At 45.5% G+C, this 26,031-nt stretch overlaps 1 protein-coding gene across 1 annotated transcript; it reads left to right on the plus strand.

The window, feature by feature from the left end:
- Nucleotides 1-5,302: 5,302 nt before the first annotated feature.
- ppl (periplakin) lies at nucleotides 5,303-22,483 on the plus strand. The gene is made up of 22 exons (XM_042000924.1): nucleotides 5,303-5,504; nucleotides 8,928-9,027; nucleotides 9,113-9,267; nucleotides 9,355-9,475; nucleotides 10,056-10,181; nucleotides 10,290-10,331; nucleotides 10,511-10,672; nucleotides 10,775-10,882; nucleotides 11,303-11,398; nucleotides 13,067-13,189; nucleotides 13,280-13,426; nucleotides 15,872-16,023; nucleotides 16,129-16,238; nucleotides 16,353-16,510; nucleotides 16,591-16,769; nucleotides 16,847-16,985; nucleotides 17,847-18,040; nucleotides 18,125-18,275; nucleotides 18,357-18,440; nucleotides 18,511-18,627; nucleotides 19,309-19,401; nucleotides 19,475-22,483. Exons 1-22 carry the CDS (start codon nucleotides 5,446-5,448, stop codon nucleotides 22,151-22,153), a joined length of 5,295 nt encoding a protein of 1,764 aa, XP_041856858.1. The 5' UTR covers nucleotides 5,303-5,445; the 3' UTR covers nucleotides 22,154-22,483.
- The last annotated feature ends 3,548 nt before the right edge of the window (nucleotides 22,484-26,031 follow it).

Raw genomic sequence — 26,031 nt, forward strand, 5'->3', positions numbered from 1 at the left:
AAAATCCCGTATCTCAGAATCTCCAGCTCCATTTTTCTTTCTCTTTAGTTGGCACACAATCAGCTACGTCACGCAAATATATCTCTATGGCAACGTGCCCAGGCAAGCACACACACAGGCAGCAGCACGCATGTACTACTTAAAACAGATCAGAACGGCTCGAGTCACGCAGAAAAACATGTTACTGTAGTCCAGTAAAGTCATTTAGTTACCGATATTTTAAGTGTAACGCACTACTTTACTTCGTTACCCAAAAAAGTAATATCGTTACTTACTCCAACACTGAACATTGGCAGGGACATGAAGGTACGATGACTTTGTGGTGAATTGGTAAGACACAAACAAGGCTGAATGGAACTGAATTCAGATTGGATTGCATTAATGTGTTAGTAGAATGGTTTGTAAAATGGTCGGTTTTCTGTCTCCTTCAGCAAACTTTTCACCAGGAAAAGGAGGACATCGTGTACCAGCCTGCCTGGGAGGACGGGCTGGATAAAGACCATCTGTTTGCATGCCTGGAGCATCTTTATCGGTGACCAGATAAACTTCACAGTTGAATATGTGCTTCTTTTTCATTACCTACATCATCACAGAGAGGGTTATGGGCATAGCTGCAGCTTAGAGCTAACAGTGATCAAGTTCACCACAATGTTTACCCCGCTGGCCCCCATAGAATAAATGCTGTCACAGGGACTCAACCTAAGTTTTCAATGTACCGTCAGTACAGCCTATCTAATAAATCAGAATGCTGCTGCACCAGTTAAGGCAAACATTCCTGCCATGATAGAGCATCTGGATCATGCTCTGACTCTACACCCACCCTGAACACTGATTTTAAACATGTTCAGCATGGGCTGCTGCAAACCATTTGGGAACCCTAAGCACATCACCCAGTTCCACCATCACCACCTCAGATTTCTACATGTGCCAGTCAAATTGTCTTTATTTACAAGAGAAATTCTTAATATTGACCCTAAGGCATCAATTTAACTGACAACCTTTTGAAGTCACTAAGGAAAAATCTGCCCTATCCCATCCCATTAAGTCACATTAAACCACAATATACAAAATATATTATTATATTTGATATAATTAAGAATAAAACAGCAAACTTCCTTTTGCATTAACAATGCTATTCAACATTAAGTAAACAACTAAAACAAAGATATAGAATTGCCACCATTAATAGTAATTAGTGGTAATTAGACAATAATTTAACCCATAAGAGCCCGGCGTGACATATTTGTCACATACAGTTTCTGAGACATTTTGCTTAAATTTATGCTATAAATTTTGCTCAAAACCCTGTTGAACACAATCTGATACTTGTCTTCTGTCCCCTAATAAATATCCAGAAGCAGAAAACCACATTTTAATATATTTAATAAATCACATGGTAATAAATGGTAGCTACCCCTCAAACAAAATGTTAATTTTTTTTGTTACATTTTGTTAAAGGGCCAAATAAAGACCTCATATTTTAAAAAAATTGACTTTTCTTACCATTTTTTCATGGGTCGGGCCTTAATGGTTTAAACACACTATGGACTGTAACCTTCATTGATGGATCATATCCACAGACTCCTGCTCCTATCAGTTTAGTAAAAAAAAAACTAACGGTGATGCAGGCAAGTATTAACTTTAGCTGTTAATGACACTCTTAGATAACTCCAGCCTGCTTAGATAATGTCCCTTTTTACAGGAAACTCTCTGATTCATCCCACTGTGTTGCTGTTTGGACTCAGCTGAAACCATGAAAGGCTTCTATGTCTGTCCTGATCAAGCAGCAACCACCATCGGTAAAATGTAAAGCCTATGCAGAAGTGCAAAAAAGTTGCAGTTCCCCCCTCATCCACTAGGGGCTCCAAAAACAGAGCAAATCCCCATAGACTCCCATGTTAAAAAGACCAACTTCACAGCAGAAATAAACATGTTTAAAAGCCTGGTACAAAAAATCTATTTAGGATTAAAAGGTCAAGTTTACCTTCATGACAACTGTGAGGGGGGTGAATTTTTTTCCGTTTGGATGTTATTTAATTTTGAAATTCTGCATAATTAGGGGCATGTCCTTTTGATTGACAGATATCCAATATCCGTGGAAAGAAGGGAGAGTGCAGCACAATCACAGTTTTTAGCCGGCTAACAGCACGCCTTAGCTTTAGCCCACCTACCTCCGTTAGCTGGTTAGCTACCAACCAGGAGTTAGCTCTGTTAGTTCTTAGCTACAGGCAGCTCGGAGTTTGATGGTTGTCAATTTCCACCCCCACCTTCACAGTCCCCCTCTCAGCTCCACCTCTTTGCCCATTTTTGGATTTTGCAGGACTAACGACACACATGACGCTACCAAGATGGCGATGGTGGAAACGCCCAACGAGCTTCACTTTTGCTTTTCAGAAACCTATGGGTGACCTCATGGAGGCTCTGTCCATCTTTTACATACAGTCTATAGAACAACAACATTAGTTACCATAGCTACGCAGATGACACACAGGTATATTTTACAATGTCACCAGGAGATCGAGGCCCTGTACAGGTTCTTGGTAAATGTATTGAGGAGATTAATGACTGGACGTGTCTGAACTTTCTCCAGTTAAACAAAAACTAAACTGAGGTGATGGTCTTTAGAGCCAAAGAGAAACGATTAAAGGTCACCACAGAGCTTCACTCTATACACCTAAAAACCACCAACCAGGCCAGAAATCTGGGAGTAGTGATGGACTCAGACCTAAAAACCACCAACCAGACCAGAAATCTGGGAGTAGTGATGGACTTAGACCTAAAAACCACCAACCAGACCAGAAATCTGGGTGTACTGGACTCAGACCTAAACTTTGAGAAACACATGAAGGGAACCACAAAGTCAGCTTACTATCAGCTTAAGAACATATCAAGGGTAAAAGATGTGATGTCTCAGCAGGACCTGGAAAAACTAGTCCAGCTTCCATCTTTAGTCGGCTTGATTATTGTAACAGTGTTTTTACAGGTTCTACCTAAAACATCAGTCAGACACCTGCAGCTGATGCAGAACTCTGCTGCTCCAGTCCTCACTAAGACCAAGAAAGTGGACCACATCAGTCCAGCTCTGAGGTCTTTACACTGGCTGCCGGTCCGTCAGAGGATAGACTTTAAAGTTCTGCTGCTGGTCTAGAAAGATCTGAATGGTGTAGGACCAACATAGATCAGAGACCTCTTGACCCAGTATGAACCTACCAGAACCCTCAGGTCATCTGGATCCAGTTTCTTATCAGTTCCAGAGTCAGAACCAGACATGGAGAAGCTGCATTCAGCTTCTATGCTCCACATGTCTGGAAAAAACTCCCAGAAAGCCTCAGATCAGCTGAAACACTCAGTTTATTTAGATCCAGGTTAAAGACCCACCTGTTCTCTGCTGCATGGACTAGTTTTTATTTAGAGTCCAGATCTGCATCTGGTTCTGTTAAGCTGGATTTTTAAAACTAGATCATGTTTTAATACTGTTTTTATCCAATGTTCTTTCTTTTCCCTTTTTCTTTTGTTTTTATTGTTAAATTGAAAGCACATTGAATCACCCGCTGTTAGATAACGCTACAGATAAACAAACAAAAGGGTCCCAGAAAAGGAGGACAGGTCGGATATTCACATCACCTCTGAATAACACAGAAGTTCATGCAAATTTATTTAGAATGAATTTTTAATCAGCCATCCCTATAAATCAGGAAGGCTTTCTTTAGGATTTATACTTTCATTCCCCAGCTTACAGAGACGCCTCTGAATAAGACACAAGTTTTTGGGAAGAGGAGCTTGGCAGAGTTATAGATGATGATGATGGCTGCACTAACCTGTATTAATGATCCTGATCCAGATTAAGTCGTCCACCAGTTATATTTTACCGACATCTTTCTAAGATGTAAAGTCCTATTTTTGATGCCGGTAACACGTCACCAGCATACATGACACATGTTTTGGTTTATTAAAGGCTTCTGGATAACAACTCTCACCCATCCATGTGGCCTCAATTAAATTAAATTCAATCCAGCTTTATTTGTATAGCATCACTTAACAATGTCATCTCAGGGCTTTACAGACAAATCAGTTCCAGCCAATTTATAATCAATAACAGCCTCGTGAAGTAAAACAAACAGATTGCATCAAATCTAGACTTCGATCTAATGCCCGATCCTGAGCTGTAAGAGGAGAAAGTGGAAAGGGAAAACTCCCTTTTAACAGAAAAGGAAAAACCTCCGGCAGAACCAGTACCTGGATCAGGGAGGCTGGCCATCTACCTGGACCAGTTGGGGTGGAGAGGAGAGCAAAGAGAGACCAGCAGACCCTACAGCTTTAACCAGGAAGACCTGCTGAGAGGAGAAACACTTTAATGATACCGATACTGTCACGTTTCTACATGGAGGATGAGGAGCAGAGAGATGGAACATACTACTGACACGCCTGCTTTATTAGCACGAAGGAGAATATTATCAGACTGGAAATAATCTTTGATTATCGATTCTATGAACCAGAATTCAGAGTAAACTGGTTAAAAGATTAAAAATGAATAAAGTATCAGATTTAGATGAGATGATCCAGCACAAAGTAGCCCGACCAGTTCAGTTAGTACAGTCCTGGTTACCACTCCCACAGCTACAAGGCACTAAGGCAGGCTATCCACACACACACACACACACACAGCTCTGAGTGTGTTCATGTCATTCATCAACTTCATGTTGTTATTCTCTCATCTACTAATCAGCTCCACTGCAGCACATCTGGGCCGTAAAACGACATAAAACCTTTATGTGTTTGCTTGTGGTCCCACCCTGGTGGGCCCTGGTGAGCCCTGGTGGGCCCTGGTGAACCCTGGCGAACCCTGGTGGACCATGTAAGACCCTGGTGGACTTTGGTGGACCCGGATACCACCCTGGTGAACCCTGGTGGACCCTGGTGGTCCCTGGTGGTCCTTAGTGAGCCCTGGTGGTCCTTGGTGAGCCCTGGTGGGCCCTGGTGGACCCTGGTGAACCCTGGTGGACCCTGGTGGACCATGTAAGACCCTGGTGGACTTTGGTGGACCCGGATCCCACCCAGGTGGACCGTGGTGGACCCTTGTGGACATAGTTTAGGGTTTGTCTGTATTTTTCTATATTTGTGCGTTTTAAAGTAAATAAACATGTAGAACTTTTTTAGTAAGACTTTAATCTTCAGGAATATTCAACAAACGTGCGTGCGTGCGCGTGTTGGCGTAAAGGCGGGAGCTCCCTGCGTGGCCCCGCCCACACCTCCGCGCTGCCAGGTAGGAGGTGTGGTTGTGGGAAAGCTAAAAGTGAACGCCACAGCTGATGAGCTCATTCTCCGGTTGCGCGGACCCAGCAGACGCCTGCACAAACCTCTCACACGCACCAGCGGAGCGCGCGGACACCTATCACTCACCTGTCCTCCTCGGCTGTTGGGAAGCCAGACAGGTGACCTGCCAACATGTTTAAGAGAAAGAGTAAATCCACCGCTATCACTCAACCAAAACCCGCCGCAGCCGCGTGAGTAGCAATTTCTTCTCTTTAAAACATGACCTTCATCTGTTTGTTGATGCTGCAGCGGTGCGCATGCGCCAACACAGGCTCTAGACACTGTGGTTTAGATAACTTTGCATTTAAGTACCGAAAGTGCAGCTTTGCGTTGCTCAATGTGAGCGTTCACTCCAGCGCGGATGGGTGCGGCTGATAAAGTGGGGTAATAAAGAGTGTCTAACTGGTTTGATAGTCCTCTGCAATCCTTCTTCAGCCCCGCCCACAAATACCGCTGCACCTACAGGCCAACCTGTCCTCAGGGTTCTGACAATGTTCCTTTATCCGGAGGGAGGGGCGGGGCTTATCAATGAAAATCCATTATCACTGATAATCCTCCACACTGAATAGTTGTCCCTCCAGCTGATGCAGCTGCCATGAACGAATTTGATCAGACATTCTGAAGTGGTTTCCAGTCGATCCACCGGTTTCTCATCATTTTTATATGTGTTGCTGGTTTCTATTCCCCCCTCTGTGACCCCCCCAGCGAGGTGCTCTGAGGCTGCAGCAGCAAAGCTCACACAAGGATCAGTCACAAACATGGAGGACTTAAAGTGGAGCAGACTGTGATGATTGGATCACAAATAGATGCAAAATCACCTGAAATGCAAAGTTTTAACATGATGTTTTCAGATCAGATCACAAAATATTTTATTAACCCTTAAAACTCCAAGATGCTTCATCTAATTCTGCTCCAGCTGTTATTTCTGGTATAACCCAGTCTGTAGAAGCCAAAGTTCACTCGTGGATTTACCAGATAGTCTCTGAATAAAACTACATTTAGTGGCTGGATTCTAAACCTCCTGGACGGATAGAAATGTCTGGAAAACTTCAGTTTACCCCACTGAGTCATACCCTACCATTCCTGAGACACTGGTGATGATAGAAGAGATTGAGCTCAGGGAGATCTGCTGGAGGTTTAAGAGTTAAAGTAAAAGGAGAATTTCTGCTTCACAGTTCACTCTAAACCAGCTAAATACAGTCGAACTGATGGAAAGGACATAAAATAGAAAAATCCGTGTCTGTTTTTTCATATTCTGTCCGTGGAGGCATGACGGAGGCTTTGCTGTGTGCTTTGGTGACAGCAGCCACACCCTCCCTGACTCAGAGCTGGACCCCTCCCTCCTGTGTGGGAACATGTGAGCTCATGCTCCGGTGCTCTAAACCTTGACGTGGAGCCAGCGAGCGTCCCTGGAGTTGTGGGACCTCTGCTGAGCAGGTTCGCCTACATCTGGGTACACAAACAACTTAATGAGAATCACGCGAGAACACAAGACAAACGTTCTACAGAAGATGTGTTGGGTTTCAGTGAAACAAGCCATCTACACATTTCCTGGTGTAACTTTAAACTTGAGACTGAAATCCCCCTCAGGGGTCTTTGGAAGTCCTGCCAGCTATTTCTGCAGAGCTGCACCAGTTCAGACCAGAGTTGAACAACTTTTTCTGACAGGTTTTGGCAGCATGATCAAAGGCTCCAAGCCACGTATGATGAAACCTGCACATGCATTACACATTTAGTATTTTAGTTTAATTCAATTTTTTAAAAGATGTTTAAATAAGTACGGTACCAGTCAAAAGTTTGGTCACCCTTTCCCATTTAATGCAATGGTGTCCAGACATTTAACTTGTACTGTAAAATAAAAGGGACAAAAAGCAGGAAAGATATGAACACATACGGTCTTTAAAAAGGAACATGACAATCAGAACAACGTTAATAATACAAATGAGTTCAGTTCAGTTTATTTGCCATTTGCAATATAAGACACCACATTGGAAAACAGTTGCAAGGAACTCAAAGTGCACTGTCAACATTTAACAGACAAAACATACACAAAGACAAACAATACAAACAAAACGAAAAAAAACACTGCACAAGAGAATTCTTGCGATGGCGCCTTGCCTCTGTACCATCTTGAGTACACATCAGGAGAAAATGATGATGAAAATGATGTGATGATGATCAGTACCCTGACAAACATTTAAACCTGCCCATGCAGACAATCAGACTTCAGACTTTGATCTTTGATTGGATGAAATCGGCTGATCAGCTGTTTTGATCTGGTTTATCAGTAATGCTCAGTAATGGTTCCCATCATCAGTCCCTGCGTGGTTCCCATCCTCAGTCCCTGCATGGTTCCCACCCTCAGTCCCCGCGTGGTTCCCACCCTCAGTCCCTGCATGGTTACTATTCTCAGTCCCCACGTGGTTCCCATCCTCAGTCCCTGCATGGTTACTATCCTCAGTACGCGCGTGGTTACCATCCTCAGTCCCTGCATGGTTACTATCCTCAGTACGCGCGTGGTTACCATCCTCAGTCCCTGCATGGTTACTATCCTCAGTCCCCGCGTGGTTCCCATCCTCAGTCCCTGCATGGTTACTATCCTCAGTACGCGCGTGGTTACCATCCTCAGTCCCTGCATGGTTACTATCCTCAGTACGCGCGTGGTTACCATCCTCAGTCCCTGCATGGTTACTATCCTCAGTCCCCGCGTGGTTCCCATCCTCAGTCCCTGCATGGTTACTATCCTCAGTCCCCGCGTGGTTCCCATCCTCAGTCCCCGCATGGTTACTATCCTCAGTACGCGCGTGGTTACCATCCTCAGTCCCTGCATGGTTACTATCCTCAGTCCCCGCGTGGTTCCAATCCTCAGTCCCCGCATGGTTCCCATCCTCAGTCCCGGCGTGGTTCCCATTCTCAGTCCCCGCGTGGTTCCCATCCTCAGTCCCCGCGTGGTTCCTATCATCAGTACCTGTGAAGAGGGTGCAGCAGCACGTTCTAGGGGTTCTCAGGGCAGCAACCTGCAGCTGGTGGTCTTCTATTGCTGCTCCACACAGAGCATTTATACATGGTGTGTTTGGTTTGCCAACTGCACAGCAGCAGACAGAAAGTCTCTCTAGAGGGTCGTCAATACGGTCCAGAAAATCTAACATCACCTGCTGGAACTTCTGCTGTCGGACCATCAGCATTGAAAACAGTTTCTATGGAAACTTGGGGCGTATAAATAATTCTAGTGTTTACTGGCTTTTATTGAACAGTTTCATGAACATGGAATTTGAGTCTATTCTGTTTCTTTTATTTACTTCTGCACTTTAAGGAGTGAACTTTAAGTTTGGTTGTTCTCATACAAAAATATTCTGATTTAACCTCATTTATGCTTGTAAATGCTGGTTAATATGGTTCACTACAAGTCTAATTAAACCTGAGTTTTACCTGGTTTGTCCAATAGATTTTTAACATCCTACCGCTGCATTAAGCACGTAAAGGTACCTACAGGTTTGGTTCTGGTGTTGTGTTCAATGGCCTGCATCGGCACCATAAGTTGGCTGAGTCAGCTGTTTTCAGGGATTTATTGCTTTAATTATCTGAAAGTCTGCCATGGCCTCTCTGTCCTCCAGCACTTCCTCCTCTGAGCTGGGTGCTCTCATCGAGAAGCTGCAGAAGAATGCTGATAAAGTGGAGAAGAACATCTATGATATCGAGCAGAACCTGAACAAGGTAGACTCTAATAAAAACCTTATACACATTGTTTAGCTCATCATTTTTAAAATAAATAATGACTTTCATTGTGATTGTGTTGCAGGACGTGAGTAAGATCAACGAAGGGAAGCAACCTCTGTATCAAGATGACACCAACAAGAGGATCCTCAATTCTATGGAGCTGCTTAACGGCCTGGACGAGGACGCCATCGAAGCCAAGCGCCTCCACCATCCCCAGGCGGAGATGATAGAGCACGAGTGAGTCCACGTCAGCTCTGGGATTCATGGAAAACCTAAAAGCTGCTGTAGTCTATGACAGACATGATCCTCTTCCTGTGTTTTCAGCATGAGGCAGCTGCGTGAGCGGGTGACAAAGCTAAGGGAGGACCATGATCGTATCTACCACCTGCTGCGTACCGAAGGGAAGCCCAGCATCAACTGGGGCAACATGATGGATGAGAAGATGGTGAGGAACATATCAGCTTCTCCTAGTTCACATTGAAAGCTCCATACGTTCTGTTCAATGTTCCTTTTCAATCCTTAAAACTCCACTGGACCTCCTCGAGCGCCATCTCTTCATCATCATCAGGTTCTCTGGAGCAGCAGTGTGGAAGTCTGGGGGGTAAAATTTTGATAGCTCTGTTTTTCATTCTGATAAAAGATACTAAAGTTGCATTCCCTCCAGAATAGTTTGCTAGACTCGGCTCATTAAATAGTCCTCTAGACAGGTACAGGACCAGCATGCAGGACGGAGAACAGTAGCTTCATTAAGTCCAGAGTCCATCAGTGGACCCTACTCTGGAACCCCAGAGATCACGCAGGGTTACAAATCTGATCTTTTTCAACAAGATGAAATTCTCACAACTTTGCAAATAAAACGGGAATATGAGAATAAGCAGTCGGTTGGATTGTAGGAACAGTCCTGAGTGATTATTTTATCACTTTTCTTATCAACATATTCAGAGTTTCCCTCACAGTTAGCTGATGTGGTGACATTAAAGGTGCTAAATGTAGAACAACATCCTTTCCTTTTTGTTTCTGCTCAGGACAACCTGCAGAACAAGGGCTTTGGTCTGGACCTGCCATCGGTGGAGAATGAGGTGGAGGAGCACAACATCTTCCACAGCGAGGTGGAGGCTCTGGCTCCTCACATCTCCACCGGCTCAGACAAGGTACAAGCTGACAACATTGGCATTGGGTGAACGTCCAGCATCTACAGCAGCTGCTGCTGGACATGAACAATCTGAGCTTATTGGGATCTGTTTCATTTGTTTCTGTAGGAATACATCAGCAGCCTCCAGATGAAGTACAACAAACTGCTGGTAAGAAAGTCAACCTGAAGATGGATTTCCTCTGACATCTTCGTACACACTCCACACTAGTTTCTATTCATATGTTTTATATGAATATCCGCAGATGTAATATCAGGAGCAGTTTTTAAATCATTTTGTGTCACACATGAAAGCTGTTTTCAGATTAAGCTTGTCATTGTGTGGTGTAGGCCAGCTCCAGTGCTCGCCAGCGTGACCTGCTCAGCCTCAGGGATTACATGCAGCGCTGCACCAACGAGCTGTACTGGATGGACCAGCAGGCGGAGGAGAGGATCAGCTATGACTGGAGCGACACCAACCTGGACTATCCTGCCCGCCAGAGGCAGTATGAGGTAGGCCGAGGACACTTCGATCTGTGGAACAAGCCACACGATGAGCATTAATGCCTGCAGGACATCCACTAACTGACCAATAACTTCTGATCACCCCAACAGAACTTTATGAGTAAATGTCTGGAGTCTAAAGAGAGCACCATCAACAAGCTGAATGAGGATGGAGATAAACTGGTTGCAGCTGAGCATCCAGGGAAGAACGTCATCGAGGTAGCTTCCACACACATGCTACATGTTAGCTACATGCCGCTTCCTGCCCACCCCTAACATGGCCTGGATCTTATCCCCTGAATCAGTCACTTCCTGGTTTCTAACTATGCAACTTCACATGTTCATGAAGAGTCCACTTTCAGAATTTTCCCCATGCTTTACTTTAAAATCTGCCAATAAGATTAATAGAGGTGCATTCCCAAATGAAATGATCATTACTGGTTTTATTTTCTCCACATTTTGTCCAACATCTCATTTCCTGAGATTTCTGTGTGGAGTTTCTCCCACACCACTGATGTCGGGAACAACCTGGGATTCAACCCAACAACCCTTCTGCTTCAGGAGGAGACAGAACTGAACTCTTTATGCAGTTTGTCGTCCAGATTCTGCAGCATGTTTTCACCCCCATGTTGTTGGCAGGCTCATATGGACGCGGTCAACGCCGACTGGAAGGAGTACCTGAACCTGCTCATCTGTGAGGAAACCCACCTGAGACACATGAATGAATATCATAAGGTGAGACCAGGGGCGCTGCTAGTGACTTTGGGCCCCATGAAAAGAAACTGAAGTGGGCCCCCCTCATCTGAATCACTTTTAACATCTTTAGCTTGATTTTCAAGGTTCTCACTCTCTGCTGTCTCTCTGAGTCTTCCTACACTCTCTCGTGGTGTATCCTCATCATCTGAATCTGTACCCTCTTCGATGTCTTCCTCCATTTCCACTCTCCTCTCTGACAAACTTGAAGATGATCCTGGACCTGGCTCTGTAGTGTACATGCCATACAAAATTATATAGTATCTCCAATTTGTAATAACATCACAATCATTATTTCTGGTGGCCTCCCACTATTTTGTTTTAAAGGTGCTTTCCGTGATTTCACCAACAATGTGAAGGGAAACTGATTTGACTACTAATACTCCACGTCATTGTTTCTCTCATGTAGCCAGATGAAGTAATTTATCTCCACATCTGTAGACTCACAAGTGAAGCATTAGATTAGTGGAGAAACATATATGATCTATATGGTTGTTGCTAGTTAATCTAATGATATCTAGAAAATGTAAATATTTCTGTGGTTGGATTGAAAGCCATCACCCAGTCTGCTGCACTAGAAATGTCTCTGTTCCTACTGCAAAGCAGGAGGATGAGTCCAAACTACTGACCTGACCTAACATTACAGTGATAGCTGAGCATTTTCTAAACGATTCAAATCGGTCTAAAATAAATTAAAAAAAAATATCATTATTAATTCTGAACTATTTTTCTATTATACGTTTTTTTTTTCTTAACAATAATCAATTAATTCAACACTCAGCTGCCCACCTCCTTCCTCAGGGGCCACCTGGACATGTTCAGGTGGGGAGGGGTGGGGGGGCGTGTTCAGGTGGGGAGGGGTGGGGCGTGTTCAGGTGGGGAGGGGTGGGGAGGGAATGTCTGGCAGCATCTGCTTCGGCTGCTCTCGTTTCTGTTCGGAACATGCGTGATTTTATTTTTTTTTTTTTCTAGCAGAGCTGCTTGCTAATTGTTTGTCTGCATTAATTATTTGACTAAAATTGAGAAATGAATAAAATCCAGAGTTTTATTTAGAAATATGAGCCAATATGGGGAGCAAAGTGAGTTAGCTTATATGAACAAAGTTTAGGAGAGACAACAAGCTGAAGTTCCACAACTTTCCATCAGACGAACTGACTGACCCACTTCACCTCTAGAAGAACTGGGTGACGTACTGTCCACCCATCTGTTCTCTCTCCAGCCTCAGCTTTTTTTCTTTACGTTTTAAGCTTCCTGACTTTTGAGGCATGCTACCGTCTAAACATCCACTGGCTGTCTGTCTGTTGCTGCTTCGCAGCTGAAGGAGCAGGTGGACTGAACCATTTAAGGGAAATATAGAGGGGGGTTGAGTGTTCAGAAATGTTTCCAAAACAAAAAGACTTAGTGATACTGTTGCATTGTGACTAAATTGTTTGCATGATTTTAAGTTTATCATTAAGTGTCAGATAATTTTGTCAGTATTACAATTGCATTGAGGGCCCTTCTGGGCCCCCTGTCACTCATGGGCCCCATGAATTCTTCCCCTTTACCCCCCCTTTTCGGCGCCCCAGGGTGAGACACCGGATGTTCAGATAGACACATGTCAACAGATGGAGCTCTTAACTCTGTCTTTATCTGTCTGTGTGTGTGCAGTACCACAAGGAGGCCCGCGACACTCAGGACCTGCTGAAGCGGCTGGATGCGGAGGTCAACCAGAAGTACAACCCAGAGTTCAAGGATGTCTATCAAATGGAGGGACTGATCTCGGAGCTTGATGTGAGCATCTTCATGATAATGGAGTGTGACAGGCTCCTCCTGCAATACTGATGACATGCTGATGAAGTGCTAATCTGTGTATGTTTATAGGACCAAGCTAAAGCTGTGGACCGCTTTGAAGAACGTGTGAAGGGTCTACAGAAGAGAAGCCTGCAGGTTTTACCTCTGAAGTACCGAAGAGAGACGCCCCAGAAGCTGCTGCCCATCGAAGCTCTGTGTGATTTCGAGACAGATGAGGTATCATATTTGTTTTGGGGATAAGATTTGCTATTTTTCTGATTTTGCTTCTTGTTTTTTAATTATCCTGCAGAACTGATACATGTTAACCATTTTTTTTTATTTGAGCAATATTTGATTTACCAAGAAGAGCTTTATAGGCTTAAAGGCACATTTTTGTTCGACACAGTTTCATCTGTCTTCTGTGTCTGTTACGTGCATAGTTTGAGCTGTTTTCAGGGATTATGGAACTTACATAATCCTGCTGGACCTGACCAGAGGGGACAGAAAACAAGAAGAATAGAGAACAGAAATAAAAAAGGAAAGTAAAAAAAGGAAGAGGAGACAAAGATCCAGCAGATAGAAGCAACGAGCTTCATTCCAACCTAACAGCAGACAAGCAGCTGCTACACCTGTACAGAAACACAACAGAGAAATTCCTACAGCTTTTACAGGTAAACTAAGCAGACAATCATCAGGAGTTCCTAAAAAATAACCAAGACAACAACAAGGTGTATCACAACAACAACCAAAGAACCAGGAACACACACTCCTGAACCAAAGCATCTCTTAGTGTATAAACACACTGGACACCTCAGGGCCGAGTCAGCATGCAGAAGATGAGGAATGAGGAGGATCAGAGATGAGGCCACGCCTCCACAGAGGCTAGAGGCAGACTAGGGCGGCCCAGAGACCCAGGCCAGCAGCAGCAATCCCAGAAGACTAAGCCAAGCCCCCCACCACGAAGACCACTGCGGACTCACCCAGAGGGCAGCAGCCCAAGCCAGAGCTCCCCATGGTCACAGGGCACAGGTCCCAAGGCGGCAGATGCCACCCCCCCCCCCCCCCCCCACCCAAACCAGTTAGCTATATTGGAACAGAATTTCGCTACCTAAAGCTTTGAAATTATCTACAGAACAAATAAAGGCCAAACATCAACATTATTCATCCGGTACGAACATTTTCTGAGTTCATGGGAAAACCGACTCTAGTTCTATGGTTAAAAGAGGTGTTATCGCCGAATGATGTAGAATCTGAGCGGGTCATCCGGCTGATGCCCGGCTGATCAAATGGAGAGGAAGCGCCACGATAAATGGTGCGGACACACTTAGCTTGCACCCATTCACAGCACAACTCAAACACTGAGTGTATTCTCTGTATCACTCTGTCTCCTCTCCATTGTAGCAGCAGCTCACTATATTCCCAATGAATGTAAAAGTCATGTTTACCCCCCAATAAAACTAATCTTATCTTACAATAGTAATGCTCTGTGAGTTTTATCCTCAGTAACAGTGTTGTAATGATGGAAAGAGTAATTGGTTGTCGAGTATGTCTGGTCCCTGTATGACTGGTGTCAGAGCTTGGTCCGCATCACCGGCAGTAAATCTGAATTTTTTTCCAGTGAGGGTTGGACTCTGCCAAGGCTGCCCTTGAAAGAACAAGATTGCGAATACAAGCGGCCGAAATGAGTTTTCTCCGCTGGGTGGCCGGGCTCTCCCTTAGAGATAGGGTGAGAAGCTCGGTGATCCGGGAGGGGCTCAGAGTAGAGTCGCTGCTCCTCCACATCGAGGGGAGCCAGATGAGGTGGCTTGGGCATCTGGTTAGGATGCCTCCTGGACGCCTCCCTGGTGATCCCGGGGAAGACCCAGGACACGCTATATGGACTACATCTCTCAGCTGGCCTGGGAATGCCTCGGGATCCCCCTGGATGAGCTGGTGAATGTGGCCGGGCAGAGGGAAGTCTGGTTTTCCTTACTTAGGCAGCTGCCCCCACAACCCGACTTCGGATAAGCGGCAGAAGATGGATGGATGGTGTAAAATATGGAAATAGTTTCTGTTATATGTTTGTTTCAATGCCAGTATTTTTCTCCTGAAAGCCAAGACTTGAGAGAACGATGTGCAGATTAGAAAAGGCTTGGTCACTGTTGATGCTGCGGGCCTGTTTTACAGTTAGATGCAAGAGACTGTATCAGTTTTTTCCTGAAAAGCAACATAAGCCTGTACAACTGAGTTTAGAAAGCTACAGGACTAATCCCTGGATGTTTCCTGCTAATCAGTGTGACTGATTAAGTAGTCTTTTCCCCATACTTACCCTCAAGACTTGACTTGTAACTTCGGGATTTTATGGCATAATATATTTAAATTCTTCTGAGGAGAGGCCCATCTGAGTGTCTTATTATTAACCACAGGAGATCAGAGCACAGGGGATTTGAGGAAGAATAAAACGCTTGTGGCTTTATGCAGCGAAGACTGTCATGCTCAGGTTGACCTTTTCTGATTTAAGGTTGCTGCTCTCGGCAGCCATGTTGGTTTGATAGCTGTTTTCCTGCAGCTTCAGTCCTACTTCTTTAAAGGACAGACAGCAACAACAAAGCAGCTGAACATAGAATTAAATATTCCAATGAAGCTGCGTTAAATATCTGGTCCATTAACAGCTGACTCATTATAACTGTTGGATGTATTCAGGGACAGATTTGGCGTGGGGAAACGTACACTCTGCTCCGAAACAATGGTGCAAAATGGGATGTGAAGAATGCGGCTGGACATAAACTCACCATCCCGGCTGTTTGCTTCATGATGCCCCCCACAGACCCAGAGGCAGTTACCATCTCTGACAAGTGAGTGTCTTCAAATGACTTTCCGTTATGTTATTTCCCATATTTCCAGCCTGCCCCCCTCCTGCTGTAGACACATGTGGGTCATGTCATTCCCTGTGTTTCCAGCCTGGCCAGCCAGCAGAAAGCCATCAAACAGAAGATGACAAGCAGCAAGGTGACTCTCCAGAAACGCCTGGATGAGCTGAAGAGGGACGGTGGAGCTGCCACTGCTACAGGTGCAGCACACCTTTGTGCTAAAACAACAAGCATCTGAAACTGTATCCTGGCTGATGGGGCTGCCAGTCCTGATAAGGAGGCTTATTGCACTTTGTGGTTCTTTGTGAATGCAGACAAACAGGAACAGCAGTGCCGCCAGCTGATGGCTGGTCTGGATAAGGTCGTCACTGACCTGGACAAACAAGAAAAGGCCATTTATGCTCGAGTGCGTCCCCCACTGGAGCAGAACCGGCCTCTGCAGGACAGCGCTGACCGCCTGCAGAACATGAAAGTAATGACTTCAGCGTCTCTGCTGCCAGACTGAGGTATTCCTGCTCTGTACAACTTACCAAGCCCAGTGTTTCTCCCCAGGATATTGCTGCAGCTGTCAGCAGGATTGAACCAGAGAAGTCCTCCAAAGTTCAGGAGGCAAAGAGCTTCTTGGTCTCAAACCCCAGCTCAGCCAGCGCACCTCAGCTTCACAGCAAAGTGGATGAAGCCAACAAGAAATACACCAAGATTGAGCAGCTTCTTAAGTGCTCTCAGGAGAAGTACATGACCTTATGTGTTCCTCAACATTTTCATAAACAAGTATCTTTACTTCTCTAAACACTGCACTTTGTTTTAGGCTGAAGAACTCCAACCAGCTGGAGACGTCTCTTCAAAATGGAAAAACTCTGCTTTCCACCTACGAGAACAAGCTGGCCAGGGAGGAGGTTGCTCCAGCTGACGTCACCTCGTTGGAGAAGACTCAGCGGGAACTTGCAGTAGGATGCCTTCTACAGTTTTTAATACACTCTAGTCCAGCTTTACCAGGTTCTACAGGTGGCTGGGTGCCAGTATGCCCATCACTCCGACCCAGAAAGATTCACTAGATAACAGTTCAATTTTTACTGATGTCACAAATATGAGTGGGGGGGGCGGTTCGGTGTGCTCTCACACTTTGTAAACTGCATGGAGCAACTAAAACTAATCTGAAGCAACATATACACATTGGCCATCCATGCAAAGCTAATTTTGAGTTAGCTTGAGTTAACTCATGACTTTTAGTTGCTTTTCCAAGTTACAGTATATAGCACTTTTCACAGGTTAAAAGCCACAAAGAACAAAAAAAAACAAATAACTTATAAGAACACATGAGATAAGACAGAGATTAGAGCAAAGATAAAACATAAAGACATCAGACTGCTGGTCTAACTCAAAGCTTCCCTAAATAAAAAGGTCTTTAGCTGCTTTTTAAACGTTTTAAGAGAATCAAAGCAGCAAATCTTCCTTCTACAGTCTGCAGGCCTCAGCTGGCATGTAAATATTTCTAATTACAGAAGCCAGTCATCCATTAAGCAGTCATTTAGTGGAACACATTCACCTCTGTATCAAAGATTTATGCATATTTTTATAGATATAGTCATCCCCAGATATTTATTACATAGCAAAAAACTTCATGTTTTTGACATAATTAATAATTTAATAATAGTTGTAAATGAAAATAAAGTTGAGACAAACGGGAAGGACATAAGGTTGAAATTGATCAAATAAATTAAAGTATAAAGGAGCATCACTGTAGATGTGTGTAGAAGTAAAATGTAATGTGCTAGTGGACTACCATGCCTTCTCTTCTCCTCCTGCAGGACATTGGATCAGATCTGAGGTCCCAGAGGTCGGTGATAGTTGAGACGGAGCAGAACCTGCGCTCGGCCAAAAACAGCTGCGATAACATGGCCAACAAATTTCAGGAACACTGTCCTGACATAGAGCGACAGGAAGCTGAGGTCCAGAAGCTCAACAAGCGCTTCAACAACCTGAACCGGCAGATCGACTCCAGGTGGGCTGCTTGGGGTTCAGATCTGTGGCACGTCTGACTGCAGGGCAACCTGTACAATGAATTCCTTCCCTTTCTGTGTTGCAGGTCTCAGAGCCTGCAGAGAGCCAAAATGGCATACAACAACTACCACAAGGACTACGACAACCTGAACAGCTGGCTGTCTCGTGTCCCCAACTATGAGCCCCGGGAAACGGATGACGTGAGGCAAGTGGAGACCAAGCTGAAGAACCAGAGGGTGAGATGAGCAGCATCAGTCCTGTTGTAGAAGAATATTCTGTCAGTGATGTTCATAACAACCTAAAAACCACTTCTACAGAACCTGCTTTCTGACATCGCAAGGAAGGAATCTGACCTAAACAGCGTCTCCAAAAACGCCCAGCTTTACCAACAAGCTGTCAAAGTAAGCGTCGACATCATGTTCCAGCCTCTCATCTACAGCTAGATCTGACACTAACCTTTCCTCCCTGCAGGACTACGAGTCGGAAACTGAGAAGTTCAGGTCCATTCTAGATCTGGAGGATGGACTTGTTCCTCAGACGTACAAGAGGAGCAGACTGGAATCACCGGCACTGGCGGTCAAGGCAGAGGTGAGACTGTTAGCATACGAGCTGTTAGCAGAACATACACATACACACACACACACACACACACACACACACACACACACACACACACATATATATATATATATATATATATATATATATATATATATATATATATATCTTTTCCATCTACTTCTCCACATCCCACCGTCATAACAGAGAAATGACAGATGTATGGGTCTTGCGTTAATTACTTTTAACACAATTAATTACACAAATTAATTAATGCAATTAAGACGTTATTTTTGACAGAGATTATTGTTCTTTGCTCCGGACACAAGCTTGCAGCAACTTTTCAGAAACTGTCCTAACGGTGACGGCTTTCCTGCTCTGGAGATTAACTCACCAACCACGTAACTCGCTTCAACAGCAGCATCAGGTCCTTCTGGGCTTTATGGAGACTGAGAAGTTAATCCTCTGTGTTGCTGCGTTGCTCTTGTATTCCTCTCATCTCCTGCATATTTTTCATACTGCTCCCATGTTTAGTCCAGTAACGGCATTTGAGATTGTAGTCCTTTAAAAACACAACTTTTTCCTTTACATATCTGTTGTGTTTTTGAATTTTGCCCATGGGGATGAATAAAGTGTCTGTCTACCTACCTTATCTACTGACCGACCGACCAACATACCTACCTACCTACCTTGCTCTGTCAATATTTGCAGGAAGCTGCTATTGAGGCGAAGTTTACTGAGGTGAACGCCGTTAATAAGCAGCGACTGCAGAATCTGGAGTTTGCCCAAAGTCTCCTCAACCAGGTAAATATCTCCACATCATAATTTCACCCACATAGAAATCACCAGAAGTAATGACAGCGGTTTGTCTCCACAGCAACCTGAGATCCCCATGATCCAGGCTACCACCGTCAAGTCAGTCAATGCTGCTGCCCCTGGAGAGGAGCCCTGGAGAATCAAGAAGCAGCTGGAAGAAGAGATCCAGAGGAGGGAGCAGCTAGAGAAAGAAATTCAGAGCATCCAAACCGAAATTTATTCTCTGGAAGGACAGAAGCCCCAAGATACAATTGTCAAGAAGGAACTGATTAAAAAGGTTCCCGACCCCCAGTTGGACGAGGAAGTCCACAAGGTCCAGCAGAAGCTGTCTGAGGAGCGGCGCTCCACCCACGTCCTGGAGAACGACCTGGAAGTGCTGAAGCTGAAGCTGCGTGGCCTGGAGACCGAGCTGAAAGAAGGAGCCCAGCAGTACACGGTGAAGGAGGTGCTGCGTATAGAGAGAGACCGCGGCCAGGAGGAGGAGATCCGCAAGCTTCGGGATGAGCTGGAAGAGCTGAGGAGGCAGAAGATGATGAAGGACAACCAGCTGATCCAGATACAAAAGCAGGTGACTCTTCTGGCTGAGGAGAAGAACAAAGAGCAAGAGGTGATCACAGAAGAGGAGGTGATCAAAGTCCAGAACGACCCCCAGCTGGAAGCAGAGTACAGGGTCCTCCTCGACCGCAAACAGAAAGAAATGGAAGGTAGGAAGCAGCTGGAGGATGAGCTGCAGTTTCTTCAGGACAAACTCCGGAGGCTGGAGAAGGAGAAGGCCATGGCAGAGGAGAAGATTTCCATCAAGGAGGTGCTGAAGGTGGAGAAAGATGTTGCCTTTGAAAGAGAAGTAGAAAACCTCAGAAGGCAGTATGAGGATGAGAAGGCCCGGCGACGATCCTCTCAGCGAGAGAAGGCCGACCTCCAGAGGAAAATCTCAAGCCTAGAGGAGGAGAAGTCCAAGGTCCTGATCCAGGAGAAGGTTCGGGAGATTGTCCGCCCTGATCCCAAGGCTGAGAACGAAGTGGCCAACCTCCGTCTGGAGCTGGTTGAACATCAGAGGCGCTACAGAGACGCAGAGCTCCAACTGAAATCCCTGCAGGATGAGCTGGTGATGCTCAGGAACAGAGGACCTCAGGTGGAGGTCAAAGAGATCATCAAAGAAGTCATTAAATACAAGACGGATCCGCAGACCGAGCGAGAGCTGGAAAGACTTCGCAATGAAATCGTCGATAAAACCCACCAGACAGAGAAGTCGGAGATGGAAATCCGTCAGCTTCGGGATGAAATTGACAGATGGAAGGAGACTAAACCCCAAGTTCAGACTAAAGAGGTGGTCAATGAGGTGATGCAGTACAGAGAAGATCCCAAGACCAAGGAGGAGGTGGAGACTCTGAAAAAGAAGCTGGCGGACGAACAGAAGAAACGTCTGGATCTTGAAAGAGAACGGTCAGCCCAGGAGGAGAAGATCAGACTCCGGAAGATGGATCTGTCTCAGATACGAGAGAAGGTCATACAGCAAGAAGTAGTCAAGATGGAAATAGATCCTCTCCTCAAGTCTGAGTGCGACACCTTCTCACAAAACATCAGCAACGAGCAAAAGCAGAAGGAGAACCTGAAGGCGGAGCTGTACCGGCTACAGAGACAAATCGCAGAGCTGGACCTGCAGCTGGAGGAGCTGGAGCGCGAGCGCAGGGCCCGCCGCGATGCCGAGCTAGAGATCCAGAGACTCCGGGTCAGACTTCACGAGCTGGAGATCCGGGACAAAGAGAACCGGGAGAAGGTGACTGTCAAACAGAAGGTGGTGCTGCAGCAGGACCCTCAGCAGGAGAAGGAGCACTCCATCCTCAGACTGCAGCTGGACGAGGAGCGCCACAAACGGACCCTCCTGGAGAAGGAGCTGAACGTCCTCATCCAGAGGCAGCTCACACTGGAGAAGATGGAGGTGAAGGAAAGAGTCGTGCGCACAGAGAAGGTCCAAGTTGAGAGGGACCCGGAGGCCGAGATCGAGATCGAGAACCTGAAGAGAACCTTAGAAAATGAGAAAAGAAGAAAGCGCGAACTGGAGGTGGAGCTGTCCTCCATCACTTCTAAGCTATCAGACATGGAGTTCTCCAACACCAAGTCTACTAAAGAGCTGGACTACATCCGAGAGGAGAGCAACCGTCAGCAGCTCGAAAACCAAAGGTTGCAGAACGAGATCCGCAAGCTTCGCTCTGAGATTGAGATCACCAGCAAGGAGACTCGCCTCATCACCGAGACCTCGCCCAGGGAGGATGGGAAGAACCTGGAGCTGAGGCTGGACTCGCTGCAGAAGGAACTCACCGAGCTCAGAGGCATCACGGCCCAGAAGGAGGAGGAGATCCAGAAGCTCCAGAAGAGCCTGGCAGCAGTGAGGATGAAGAGAGAGCAACGGGAGAGCCACCTCCGCAGATCCATCGTCGTCATTGACCCGGACACGGGCAAAGAGATGCGGCCCGAGGAGGCATACAAGCAAGGCCTGATCGACTGGAAGATGTTTGTCAACCTGCAGAGCCAGGAGTGCGACTGGGAGGAGATCACGGTCAAAGGCCCTGGGGGAGAATCCTCTGTACTTCACGACAGAAAGTCTGGGAAGAAGTTCTCCATCGATGACGCGCTGCGTTTCGGGCACATCACGCAGCGCCAGCTTCAGCAGTACAACAACAAAGAAATCTCCATCCAGGAGTTTGGTGCCATGGTGTCGGGCAAGAAGTCCACTCTCTAAGTGTCATGTTTCCTCTGTCGCTCTGAAGGATTTCATCCAGACTAAAAGTCCTTCAGCTCCTCCTTAGATTCTCCTTATGGCTTTATTTAGTATTTTATCTGTGGTTCCTGAATGCAGCATGTTTCTCTTGGCTGTTTTGTGGTACTGGCATTAATAAATGGCTACGTTAAACCACCTTCCTAACACTGGATGCTGGAGTAAAAACTTCCACAGGGGCTTTCATTCTTTAACTATGTACCAGGGCTGATGTATGAATTCAGATTTATAAATGGGCTTAATGTTTGGTTTGTTATCTCAGAGAATGTTAATAAAAACCTGATTAAACTGAAATGTCTGTTTTATGTGAGTAATTCCTGTTAAATAAACAAGAGAAATATACTGTCATATAAAATGAGTTTAAACTGAACATAATTATTAATTAATTAATAATTAAATTATTTTAAATCGTGCTTCTGTCTGCATCAGCTGCACGACTTTAGTATGACTGGCCTGAAGAACGTTAATTTGGAAAGCACCCAGAGACGGGGGTCAGTTTAAATCTGCATGTTTTAATCTACCGGTTAGTCGAGCGTAACGAACTGGTGCCTCGCCGGTCAGGCCTTTGCGGTGCAGACATTGGCCAGACACTTTACTCTGTTTAACTTGTCTGCAGGGAGATAAAACTACTGTGTTCTTCTTCCATATAATCCCGTTTGTATGACTGTGGTCGTAAAGGAGAGCTGTTAACTTCCACTGTCCACCCAATTCTGGTTGCTTGTCAAGTTTATGACCACGGAAACCTGCTTTTCCATTGATCAGTTTTTCATCTTTATTTTTAAACTGTTTTATTTGAATAGTTTTCTTTTCTGTGTCTTGTCATGTGTTTGTTCTATGAAGCTCTCCACGTTGTTTTATATAAATCATGAACCTGTGTTTTCTGAAAGGATGAGCGAAGGTGACAGCAGATTATCTGTCATAGATCCAGGGGCTAACCAGTGTGAGAAACATGGTAGAGATGGGACAGGGGTTGTGGGGTCTGAGGGTTTGGGGGGGACCCTTCGTTAGCCTTGTGAACATGAGTTAACTAGTTGATCCTTCGCCTATTTGTTTACTCTAACAGCAGTCATGTTTATGTAGTAATGTTTCATGAGACAAAGGACTTTTGTGTTTATAATACCATTTAGTTCTTTTTAAGTTTATATCTTGTATAATCTTTAAAATCTGTAAACAGTTTTGTTTCTGGCATTGAGAAGGACTCAGATCTGTTATTCAAGGGTTTCCAGACATGAACACATCCATGTAATTCACATACCGATTCTATCCAAGGCTGACAAAGGGCCTCGTTCACCAACATCTTCTTAGAATCTTAATAAATTGGTTCCTAAGTTGTACCTGAGAAGTTTTTTTACGAAAACCCTCCATCAGATTCATTAACATGTCCGAAGTCTACAGAACTGTTGGCTTTTTTGCTCTTAGACTGATGAATCTCCTAAGTTGACAGGACAAACCAGAGCGGTAAGGATGGAGGGCAGGCGAGTGACATAGGTGACGTAGTTCCGGTAAGCTGGAACCCTGGCGCTCAAACATTCTTTCATTGTTTCATTCAATTCTATTTTTACCATTCTATTCAAAATACTCCTGAAAGAAGGAAAATAGTGTCTTTCAAGGTCCACTCTGGAGCACAGCGAGGAGGATGTGGCCAGCCGCCTAGGTCGGTGCTACGACAGAATCATCATGGGGAAGCCAAACCACACATCACCCCCTCCACCTCATCCAAGGCCAATGAAACCAGGATTCACCTGGAGCTATTTCACCACCAGGGAACGACTCAATGGACGTTCTCATCTCCATAGATAAGAAACTCAGTAGTTTTGATGCGTGTTTGCGCCTGGTGGAGATTCTCCACAAAGAGTTCCAGGCGCTACGTGAATTGCTGGAATTCAGCCAGAAGCAGGTAGAAACTCTGGAGGCAGAGAACGCCGGCTCAGAGAGTCGATAAAATCCCTCACGGAGGACTTGACCCGACCCTCAGAGGAAAATAAGAAGAAGACAGAATCTGGTATTTGCAGGGATTCCAGAGCAGATGGAGGAGGACCCTGAGACCATGGTGAAAAACTTTATCCAGACTCACCTGAAGCTCCTGGAGGAAACGGTGAAAAACTTCTCCATCGTCTCGGCGGGAGGAAACCCGGGTCCAGCAGACCAAGACCCGTTGTAGCGAAGTTTGTCAGCTTCAAACAGAAGGAGCAGGTGAAGAACCAGGGCCGCGAACTTCAGAGTAAACGACCAATATCCGAAAGATCCTGGACCGGCGAAGAGTCCTGTTTCCCATCAGGAGGAAATCCTTTGCCGAAGTTGCGCCACTACACTGCTCTGTTTCTGGCTCTGTCGGGGGCTGTGGGCGGTCTGCTGGTAGGGTTGCCTTGGCGCGGTGGGGCGGGGCCACTGGTGGGGCCTGGGTCGGTGGGCTTCGGCCCTGGGCCAGGTGACCCGGCTATTCTGGGGTGGGCTAGGTGGGGGTTCTGGGCTCTGGTACCTGGGGGTGCCCCCCCTCTCTTGGGGGTGGAGGGGTGGGTTGATGCATGCCCTGGTGTCTAGTTGCCGCCCTATGAGTCAGGGTATGGCCGAGCAGGAGGGGTGTAAGGATTTGAAGGAGGGCTGAGTGGTGTTAAGGGAATTGTAGGGAGAGGTGCTGGGGTGTGTTTAGGGGGTGAAACTTGGAAGTTTGTGTGTGTGTGTGTGTGCGTGTCTGTATATGTGCCAGGATGAGTGGGAGTGTGCAAGGTATGTAGGGAGGGATCACATACACTTGTGGGGGAGGCCTGAGTGGACCTGGAGGTGGTGGGCCGTGGGTCTGGGCTCTTCCACTGTCCTCCTCCCCCTCCTCTCTTTCCTCCCCAAAGCATGTGATGGGCGGGGCCATGGCTGCCATATTTAAAACACCACAGTTGCACATACGGACAACAACACAGCATGCCGTAAACGGACTGACGAGGAGGTCAAAGTTCGTCTGACCGTCTACGCCACAGAGGATTTTCAGAGAGGTTTTGAAGGTTCGCAGCAGAAAATAAAAATATTCACGACAATCAGTTCTCAGTTAGAGAACGCGGGATTTATCGAGAAGCAGCGCACGGAGAAAACTCAAACAAGACTACAAATAAATTAAGGAGCACGACAACTGGAGTGGGACGAACTGAAAAACCTGTAAATTCGACACCTTGGACCACCGTCCTGCCTACTCAGGCAACACCGCAGCAAAGGACTCCTGGGCGGGGCTTCTGGGTGGGGCTTCTGGAGGTGATCATCTGCAGTGAAAACACCAAACTTAGAGGAGTTTGAAGGTTAATAAACAGGACAAGAAGCGTTAAAGCTTCTTAGACCTATGAGTTGTTATCAGGTACCACCCAAATAACTGAGCTGATCTACTTCTCCTGTTTCCATCTTTTCTGTCTAAAATGGTTCTGATCCATGTTTACTTCATCAGAGACGGAGACAAACAGCATCCTGGATGCTGCCTCCAGCTGCTGCATCGATCAGGTAATAAAACAGCTTTAATGCTCATAAAAATCTCTGCTCTTGATTAAATGGAGATAACAACGTTAAATGTAAACAGATACTCAGCTCATATACAGATACTGGTTTAAATGGAAAAAGGGGAACTGGTGGATTGAAACGGCAGACTCAGTCATTTTAACTGGACTTAAACGTTTTTAATTTAATGTTTAATTCCAGTTTAAATGACTGCTATTACAACGTGTGCACCCCTGGACAATTGAGAATTTTACACTATATTTTATAATGAAAGGTTGGCTTTATTAGCATCCTTCATGTTTATAACTTGTTTTTATTCTAAATGTTTATCCATTCAGTAACTACCAAACCAGCATCAACCACCATCA

Source organism: Melanotaenia boesemani, chromosome 2 (genome assembly GCF_017639745.1).
Source record: "Melanotaenia boesemani isolate fMelBoe1 chromosome 2, fMelBoe1.pri, whole genome shotgun sequence".
NCBI lineage: Eukaryota > Metazoa > Chordata > Actinopteri > Atheriniformes > Melanotaeniidae > Melanotaenia > Melanotaenia boesemani.

Bases quoted from the DNA above. Each gene is read 5' to 3' on its own strand.
- ppl (XM_042000924.1), top strand. From the start codon at position 5,446: ATGTTTAAGAGAAAGAGTAAATCCACCGCTATCACTCAACCAAAACCC. The intron at 9,028-9,112 runs GTAGACTCTAAT...ATTGTGTTGCAG, and splicing joins TCGAGCAGAACCTGAACAAG to GACGTGAGTAAGATCAACGA. The intron at 16,770-16,846 runs GTACATGACCTT...ACTTTGTTTTAG, and splicing joins CTTAAGTGCTCTCAGGAGAA to GCTGAAGAACTCCAACCAGC.